This window comes from Phaethon lepturus, unplaced genomic scaffold, assembly GCF_000687285.1.
Source record: "Phaethon lepturus isolate BGI_N335 unplaced genomic scaffold, ASM68728v1 scaffold20660, whole genome shotgun sequence".
NCBI lineage: Eukaryota > Metazoa > Chordata > Aves > Phaethontiformes > Phaethontidae > Phaethon > Phaethon lepturus.
The window spans coordinates 5,806-15,583 of NW_010512828.1; the positions used below are offsets into that span (position 1 = coordinate 5,806).

The following is a 9,778-nucleotide window of genomic DNA, read 5'->3' on the forward strand; positions in this document are numbered from 1 at the left end:
GCTGCGAACCCCCCCCCGCCTGCACCCAGCATCCACAAAATCATGCTGTCAGGGCACCTACCTCTGCCCAGCAACTCATCACCCCAGGCTGACAAATATTTAACTCGACGCAGGAGTTAACGCAGCGGAGCCAATCCACCACCCAGACGCCTGCCAGCTCCCTGCCTGGGGCTGGCTTCTCCCTTCAACCGCCTCTCCAGTCCCCAGCAGGGAACGGGAGAGAATTTTGTGCAGGGGCAGGAGGAAGGAGAGAAAGCCGGCTCCTCGGCGAGGTTAGCATTGCTGGAGAGACCATGCCACCTAGAGACTGCCCGACGGTAGTGCTCACTGCAGCTGGAGCCGTCGGCTCCTGCGAGACACAGCAACACGAAACCCTCTGCATCCCCTGAATAACATTTGGCACATGGCAGCCCCGCCGCAGGCAGTGCCAGGCAGCGGTGCAGCAGCGCGGGCTGGAGGTAACAACCCCAGCTTCTCCGTGGCCAGACCCCAGGTGTTAGCTGGCTGGGTTGGCCTCTGAAGGACCACATCTGCATGGCAGGGACACCCCCAGATGTTGAAGAGCCCCTGGGCCTCGGTGGGCTGTGTCCCTGCGTGGCTGCAGACCATCCCCCCGGGGCAGGGGCCGTAGGAGCAGCCCCGGTCTCAGCGGAGGGCTGCGGCGACTGCGCGGGCAGATGCGGGGTTGGAAGCGCAGGGTCACCACGTGCCGCAGCACTGGGCTGACGGACCAGACCCTGGGACACACAGTAACTGGCACTGTCCAACTGATGGGGAGAGTGCCCCTCTCCTGAAAATACTTTCTAATAGCCGGAGCTGGTGGGCATAGGTGTTTATCAGGGGGCTTTTCCAATGCATGGCTTTAAATAACTAATTCTTACCACATGCAAAGCCCTAGAAGTTCCTCCTGCCAGCAGCCATGGCAGGGGTTTATTTGCAGGTTGAGTGCTTTCACAGTTCCCTCCAGCCCAGTGCCAAAAGCAGCTGTCAGACCATGGTTCTGGGTTTATTCTGCTAACCTCCAGAACAAAAACTGAAAAACTCCTCCTCTGAGCTTGAAAAAGATGGGCTGAAAATTAGTTTAAATCTTTCATGCAAGCACTGGATCTGTCACTGCACTGTATTGCATCCCCATGTCTGTCTCTTTGCCCTTTTGCCCCAGTGAAGTGACATTTATCTGCATCTCTTGGGGAACATTCCCCCTGTGAGGTGAGGAAGGGCTGGAGGCTGAGCACCCCGTGGGGCACCCCCAGGAGACCTTGGTCTTTCCCTCCCGGACCCCAGCAACGCGGCAGCTTGGCTCAGGGGAGCGGACTTACACCAGGTCGTGGAAGCTGTTGATGTAGGCAGCAAAATAGGGCACAAAGATGGGGCTGTCCCGGGCTGTGCTCCACGCCACAAACTCCTCCCCGAACCTGCAGGAGAAAACACGCAGGTAATGCTAACGGTGGGGGGACCGAGGATGCCTCATCTTCTGTGTACACCATGACGTCAGGAGACGCCGGTGGCTGGCCCAACCTGTCCCCGCTGTATGCGGGTGTGTTTTTTCCAGCTGTCATAACATGCGTGTGCATTGGAGAGGAATAGATAACAGATAATTACGGGTTTAGGGTGCGCTCGCCTGAGCGGGTACGCAGCACTTTTGGAGAGATGCCAGGGATCTCAGCACGCCAAATCTCTGACTTTTCCTCACGCTGAGGGATTAACTGTGGCCGTGGTGCGCAGGCTCATCAGTCTGGTCCTTCATTTCTCTGGCTTTTGAGGCAATATAATATGTGCCCTCCCAAGCACACAGGGAAAGGATTTACCTGAGGGCTGATCTGACAACAGAAGGTGGGTGGGAACAGGGCAGCACACCTGCATGTCCCCCTGTAGCCACAGCATGGTATGTTAGGTGGCTGTTTTCTGTGTAGCACAGCTTTTATGGTTTTGATAGCTGTTTTACAGCCAGGTCCACGCTGCTGGCGGGAAAAACAAGGGGAAACAAGGGGAAAATAAAAAAAAAAAAAAAAAGAGAAAGAATGGAACATCAGTACTGTGTTTCTCCTCAAAAACGCAGGCAGACTTCAAAACCAAGAGGCTGGTTTGAACTACCCTGCTCGCTCAGGGTACGGGAGACAAGTGTAGGTCGCTTGGCCATTAGAGATGAGGGTGTAGAAGGGAAAGCGTTGCCTTTCGCGCGCTTTGGGCACCTGCCGTGCCCCTGGCTCATGACTGAGAAAGCAGGGCTCGGCCCCCCGCCCTTGCTCCTGCAAAAGGTCCGTTGGCAAACTCCCCACTCGGCGCCTGCTGGAGGCGGGGAACTTCGAAGGTTAATGAAAAATTATTTTTAGTTTTGCTTAGAGTTGATTCATGCCAAATGGCCTTGTCTCCTCTGTGGATGGCTGCTCTGGTGAGCCACCGTGACCCCCCCAAAACACGGCCACACCGGCGGGGAGGGACAGTGCCGCGCTGTGCCAAGACCCTCTGTGAGCCAGAAACCTCCCCTGCAGCATCCCCAAAACATGTCACTGGGGAGAAGGTCTGAGGCCATAACTCGGGGACTACCAAGCAGAAAAACATTATTTCAGCAAAGGGGCAGAGTCAGACACTGGATAAATTTTAAGAAGACTCAGAAGGAAGCCCAGCTATACATGTTGCCCAGGTGTGACAAAGAGGGTCCCATCAGCCATTTTTGTGCCCATAGCCATGGGATGCAGGACTCACCCTGGGACACCTAGATGATCTTTTGGGCAAGCAGGCTCTGGGTCTGGGGCTCCGTAACTGCTGCTTGCTTGTGGCTGTAGCAAGACCAGCATCCAACGCCACAAAGGTACTGGATGGATGGGACCGCAGTGGTCCCATTCCTTTCCAGCCAGCAGCTCCTTCCAGGAGCTCTGACCTCAGATTTTGGGAATTGCAAGAGTCCCGTCTGGGTCTGTTTATGACTCCCTCCAAGTTGTTTTGCTGCTTGCTCATTATTGGGCTCATTGTGATCTCTAATTCTCCCAGGAGCAGGCCCGTGCCTGCTCGGTGCCAGCATCTGGCCCAGTGCATGGACCTTTTCCCTGCTTTTTTACCAATGTGGGACTCATTTGGAAGGAATGTGCTGCCCGGAGCGGCGATGACCTTGGTATGAATTCATGCAGCTCTGCCAGGCACAGCTCAAGCATTTTCGTTCCCAGGCTTCCGCTGATTGCTCCAGATATCTTCATGTGCTCCCCAATGATCTAGAAAAGTGCACGAAAACACACCAGTGAATAAGACAGGCACAGGATAAACATCCTTTGCAAGGATCTCTTGCAGCTTTGGTTAATAATAATGACTTGCCTAGCAAAGGGGGAAGCAGTCGACTTGTTGCCAGGTGGTTTTCATTATTCTCTGGTAGTTTTAAAAATTATAATCCGGAACAGGCCAAGAGGCACAAACTGCTTTGTGGCATAATCATCCATCCCCAATGGCCTCATGTCCTTCTGCTGTCTGAGCGTGAGCTAGACACGGTGTCCACTGGACCCCCGAGCCACCCTGGTGCTGTCATCCTCTTTTGGGGGGATTGTGGGAGGGATCAATCCCCAACCCAATGCCCAAGGGGACCTGAGCTGTCCCCATGTCCCCATGCTGAGAGCGGCCATAAGCACTGTCCCCAGGGTCCTGTACAAGCCCCCTCCTCAGGAGCCATACCGGGGCCACACAGAGGGTCGGGCATCACCCCAAAATCTTGCTGGCACTGAGGATCCTCCCTAATTCCCATACCCACAACCCTGGCTGCCTCTCTGGAGCAAGGCAGGCCGTGGTCCCGCTCCAGCGCTTCCCGAGGCATCCTACCCATCTGCTAATCCAGCTCGGCCCTGCCTTCCCTGTGATCACACAACGTGTAATATTCCTCTATGGAAAATGAGTCACGGCAGCAGGCAAAACTCTTTTGATTTTCTTTCTCTCTCTCTCTCTCTCTCTCTCTCTCTTTTTTTTTTGGGGGGGTATTATTACAGCCCCATGACTCAACCCTTTGAGTGAGGAGAATGAATCCAAACCCCTCCTGGATTTATTACCCTGTAGTCCCTAAAGCTAGTAGGAGCTTTTGTTTTTTGCACTGTTTAAATCGGAGTGGCTGTCACTGCCTACGGCCTCTCCGCGGCTGCCACAGCCCCAGGACAAAGTTCCTCTTTCAGAAAAGGGGTTTTTCTAACAAACCTTTTCTTTCCGCCTTTTTTTCCTTTCTCTTTCTTCTTTCTAATCAAGGAGATTTAAGGACTTTAAAATCAGTTGCCTATTATGTTGCTGACACAATTGACAGCAGGTTTAATTTGCAGCTAGAAGGCAAGCGGGAGAGCTAAAAGTTGTAATAAATGGCATTTTCTGCTCTAATGTATTCTGCCAGCGCGTGACTAACATAAATTATCTCAGGAGGTGGCACCTCCGCCCAGAAGGTAACGATCCAGCTTCCCTGGAGCCACAGAGCCCCCCACACTTTGCCCCAGCTAATTAAATACCGTCTGAATATCAAAGGAGAGCGAGGAGTGGTAAAGGTTTTCCTTCACTTCTGGATGAACTTCCTTCTCCCACTTCTCCATGACCTCCAGTCTCAGGATGTTTCCAAAATAGCTTTTGATTTTCCCCTAAATGTTAAACGTAGGAAGGAAACATGCAGCTCAGGATAACAAAGCAAGCATGAGTAAAGCGGCTCGCGGCGTTCTGCTCCATCGCCACGTGTGTGAGGCTCACGTGTGCGGCGCGGGAAGGTAAGCAGAGTCAAAGGTCTTGCTCCAGACCCCATCAGCCTACTCCAGATCTTGGGAAAAATCAGGAGCTGTGCCGCGTGGGGGCAAGGTCCTCCCAAATTGAGGGAGAACCATTCTCCTGGCAGGGAAATACTGTGTCAGCTGTTTGACGGCTCGATCACAAAGTCCTCCAGCACGTGTAAAGTGCAAGGTCAGGATTAAAGATCAAACTGGTCCTTTTTGAAGGAAAGGACCTTGTGTAAGCGGCAGCGCTGTTCAGTCCTGGCTGATGAATCAATCTTGTTGCCGGTGAAACAAAATGATCCTTCACCAGCACAATGGAGCAATACTGATTTTATTCTGCTGGGTACATTGAGCTCACCTTCAGCATTGCTCTGTTTCGGAAATGGTTTGCAAGAAAATGTCTGAGCCCACCAAAGACCCAGGAGCGCAGGTAGTCTTACAGAGGGTCCCAGCCAAGGACAGCAGAAAGACAACCGCAGAAGGGGCTTCTTAGGAGGAGCTGAACCACAGGGAGCTCCTCTGGTGGGGACAAGCCCCAAGTTGTCTGGCTGTAGCAAGCCTCAGACGTGCTGGAGGAGCTCACTCATGGTAAAAATAGCAGCTAAAATGTCTTTACACCTAACTTTGCGATGCGTTCCATCTGATGAAGCCCAGCTATGACCTTTTGGTATGCTTCTGCCATACTGTTTGGGTCTGGTACAGTCCTTTGAGCTCTGTGATCATCCCGGTTCAAGCTCATGGCCTGTTTCAGTCCCAGAACTGGTGTTCAGGATTTTTTTGCTTTTGGTTAAAAGCCATTCTGCACGGTGCTGGCAGGACTCGGCACCTGGTGGGGCTAGGAACCATGATGCAGCCACCTGAGACCTCAGCCCGGGAGGCTGGGGGTCCCCTACCCTCCCCAGGGGGCACGTGGGGGCAAGGTCAAAACTCTCACCTTTGCAGAAGTGATGTAGTTGTTCTTCAGTTTATCCCAATCAGCCGGTGTGAACAGCAGGGACAGGTTTTCTGTCTTAATTTCTGGTTTGAGATCAGGGTGACCCAGAAAGAGTTCACTGGAAAGATTCAAACGAACAAATTATGTTGCCTCAGAGCGTGAGTAAACTGATGGAATATTCATGTGGCATGAGCTACATAATTATTAAGCTGTGAGAAATATACTTAAAGCTTAAATTGCGATGCTTGTTTTCAAGCTTTAACAAGAAAATCTTTCCTCGCTATTCAAAATCCTAATTATTCAAAATCAAAATGATCTAAGGTTCCAGCCCACCTTAGAAATCATGAGACTTCTGAGTTGTTTGGACACGAAAAGTGCTATGAGAATTTACTTTTTTAGACAAACAACCTGAAGCTGATTCATTTGACTACAAGCCTGCGAGTTGCCTTTCAGGGCAGTTCCTGTAGCGACGTGCTGCGTCGGAGGTAGCCGGTTTCCCCGGCTCCTCTCCGGTGTCACATCACAGCGTATGTCAGCCTGTTGTTTCCCCTCTGCGTTGTCCCTGGCAAGGGGAGGCGGCAGCGCAGGTCCCGCGCCGCGCCGGGCAGCCTCTGGAAGGCAGTCCCGTGCCTGGGACACGAGCCATGGCCGCACCGTGGCTCCTCCGCAGAGGGAAGCGGTGGGTGGACGTGCAGCCTCAGATCCTGACTCCAAAGTGCGCTCAGCTGACAGGCGACTTTACCACCCGCTTTCCTCTGGATTGCCATGTAATCAGGCCAGCTGACCGGCGGGAGGCAGGGAAAGGGAGGGAGTGCTTGTGTTTCTCCCCCTGGGGAGAGAAACCTGTTATCAGCCTGTACAATTGAATGTGCAACCCCTGCAATCTGCCATGGACCATGGAGGCGTTGCATCTTCCAGGGTGAAGAAGGTGGAGAGGAGAAAGAAGAAAATATTCATGCACTTGAGTAAGTTGCAAGCAGTCACCTGGTTAGCAAGGAACACGGCTGCGATGTCCTGCACACAGCCTGTTCAACACTGAAAAGGGTTCCCATCGCCACACCAGCGCCGAGCACGCGCCTAGGTTTGGACCCCAGTGAGGATTGTACTGTACAAGGTCAGGCTGGTGCAGAGCGAGTGCTCAGCAGAAAAAAAGCTCAGCCTGCTGATAGCGTCCGGGAGTCAATGCTCCCACGGTCACGGTTCAGATTTCCCGGAGAGGTACATCTGCTGCAGGAGTCTGCCAGCTGCTGGAGTCTGCTGCTCGTTTAAAAGGACAGCACAGATTTAAATACAAACTCTCCACCATGACTGAAAGGACTGGCTCAAATGTGTACTTGAGGAGCTTATTCCCCCATCTTTCTTTTTTCCCATTTGTTTGAATTGTAGTATCAATAGTGAGTTTGGGTCGGACAATTTCTTCTTTTTTTTTTTTTTTTGATGGGTCCCAAGAGGGGTTGAGGTTCTTTTAGAATGGGAAAATCAAATGGAAACAGCCCAACCCAGCAAGGTGATTACAAGCAGTGCCCAAAACGGCTGCAAGCTCTCAATAAGCTCTTTCACCACAAGTTAAAGAAATATGATGGGACCACTTTTTTTTGCGCAGAACCTGGCTGCGGAAGCTCATTTCTTCCCTCCTCTCCTGCAACGCTGGGGTGCAGTATTGTTCCCAGGGGCTGGGAACATGCAGAATTTCTCTCTGGACGAGATCGGCAGGGAGACATGAGGGAGAGGAGTAATGGGTGGGAGTGTCATTCCCATAGCGGTCCTGCCATAAGGCTGGTCAGCCAGTGCCGTGATGCTGAGGGCGTTACACGCATGTCATCATGGTCACCACACTGTAAACGGTGTTTTAGGAGCAACTAGACAAGTTCACAGAATAAATCTGTTGAGGGCTGTTCAAGACAAAGATGACCCGCACTCCAAAAGTCCCTGAGCCAAATGCTACCCCAGGCCAGGAGTGCTCGGAGCAAGTGTCACTGCTGCTTGTCCTGCTCCACCACTGCCCCCTCCCTGTCCATTTTTGCCTGCTGTTTGACTCACTATTGATACTCCTGCCTTCACTCCCTTTTTTGTTTGTTTGAGGAGTGTCAATTGGTTTGCATTTGTCCCATCCTTGAGCATCTCTTTCAGGCCATTCCTGGAGACCAGCTACTGGGGCAGACATGATTTTGCTTTGACATGGCTATTCTTACACGCTTATTAGCAGACCCATCTCCTGTGGATGTTGCCTCTCTCCTCCTTTCCACCCCACTGTGTACTTCTGTTGGGTTTTAGTCTGGGAGCTCTTTGGGGCTGGGATGATGGGCTGTGGTCTAGCCCAGTGAACAACTGAGGACACACAATGCCTGGATCTTCTACAGGTGCCTATCTTAGATGTCTCCTTTGGCTGTAAAAGGAGGCAATGTCCAGCAGCACAGTTTTTACTGGTGTTTTGAAGAACTGCTTTTACTCCCACACACACAGGGTGCCCTGAGGATAGTGTTTGATACATCTATGCAGCTCCTAGAATATTTTAGTCACGCCTGAATTACAGGGAGCTTTAAGAAGTCCTAAAAAACATGGATCTCCCATTCAACTTGTGGACAGATCTGAGCCAAAGCCTGTGTTTTAATGTGGTTAATTCCACACAGTGATGTCTTGGCTCCTCCTCGAGACGACTCTGGCCCCTGAACATGGGTGGTAATGTGGCCCGTTTCCAAATGCATCACAGCTTTAATTAAACAGGATGAAGGCAGGGGTCCCCCACAGGTCCCTCCCTGTGCCTGAAAAAGCCACAAAGCAGCTGCTGGACCTTGCAAAATATTTGCAGAAAGGGAGCAGGTTTATTAAATCTGCAAGGAGGAGCTTCCTGGCATGTGAGAACAGCAAGTGGCAGAGGGAGGGGAAAATGAGGTAATTTAGATCTGTGAAAAGCAGAAAGTGTTTTATCCACAAACCTTTGTCCCCACTTATTAATAGATTAGCTATCTGGCTCTACTGTAGAAGTGACTGTGTCTCCCTTGCTCGCTCAGGAAGCTGAAAATAGCCCAGTACCTTCAAAGCACCCTGTGGCCCTGCTGCTCTCCGGAGCACCTTACCTGCGGTAGGTGTTGGCCACCCAGTCAAGCAAGGCGTAGAGCTCGTTGAATTCCAGTGGTCTCTGGGAGAGATCTTGCAAGTGTGAGGCAATGGCCTTGTGAAAAGCCTGTACATACATGTCACACACCTGGTACTCCTCTGGATAGCACTTTTTTACTGATAATTTGATTTTCCGTAAGTCTTCGCTCAGGTGTTTCTGGAGGAAACTTAAGTGGAGATCAAGCCAAGAATTCTCTTCTTCCTTTGATGCCATGGGTACCCTCTGGACTCTCCTTCTAGCGCTCTCGTTGATAGCTTCTCTCCACTGCTCCCTCCAATTTCTGGGTGTGCCGAGCAAGTCTGACCCAGGACCAGCAGCGTTGCCTGTGTAAGGGTGAGCTGCTTCTTCACGGGCAATTAAAGTCACTAGGGAGGTCAGCATGGCATCCTCGACAGTGGGATGCTCCAGTGTTCCCACCACGATAGACTGGATCGCATTTGTGATGGAGTTATAAAGCAAATCCACGTCCTTGGATTTCCTCACAAACTCCTGGGGGTTATCCTTGTATCTCTCAGCATCTCGTTCAGCTATAGTCTCATCTTCCAAGTACTTGATACTTGCAAATGCTTCCAAAAGTTGCCTTTTCTGAATAAGTTCATTGATTTCCATTACTGCAGAAAGAAGGGGTAAGGAGTTGGGACAAAGCAGGCGTTAGGTGATTGACAGGTTGGTAGCAGGACAAGGTGCCCCACAGAGGAGCTTGCAGGGCTTCTTGGAGTAGCCAGGTCCCAGCAGTGCCCCTGAGACTGACCCCCCGATCTCTCCAGCTCCCCTTTGACACAGGAGAGGAAAGCAGTGAAAATGCAATCACTGCAAATTGAGCCAGATCTCTAAACTGCTGGTTCCAGAGGTAGGAAATATCCAAAAAGCTGATTATGGCCCTGCAGGAAAGCCTGAAGCAATAGCTAACGAGGCTGCAGAGAGGGGCACTGCGGTCCCAGGCTGCACAGAGCCGCCCCGGCTCTGCCCCTCTGTTAGTGGGAGCTGAAGGGGGACGGGCAGCAG

At 51.8% G+C, this 9,778-nt stretch overlaps 1 protein-coding gene across 1 annotated transcript in view; it reads right to left on the reverse strand.

The window, feature by feature from the left end:
• Positions 1–9,778, reverse strand: part of EXOC3L4 (exocyst complex component 3-like 4) — a gene marked incomplete at its 3' end in the record, with an annotated part of 18,471 nt that overhangs the window by 5,046 nt on the left and 3,647 nt on the right. Inside the window, exons 2-6 of the mRNA XM_010288414.1 lie at positions 8,733–9,384; positions 5,656–5,773; positions 4,470–4,595; positions 3,109–3,209; positions 1,320–1,415 (exon numbers count right to left, since the gene is read on the reverse strand). Of these exons, the coding sequence (XP_010286716.1) occupies positions 1,320–1,415; positions 3,109–3,209; positions 4,470–4,595; positions 5,656–5,773; positions 8,733–9,384 (1,093 nt within the window). The remainder of the gene's footprint in view (positions 1–1,319; positions 1,416–3,108; positions 3,210–4,469; positions 4,596–5,655; positions 5,774–8,732; positions 9,385–9,778) is intronic.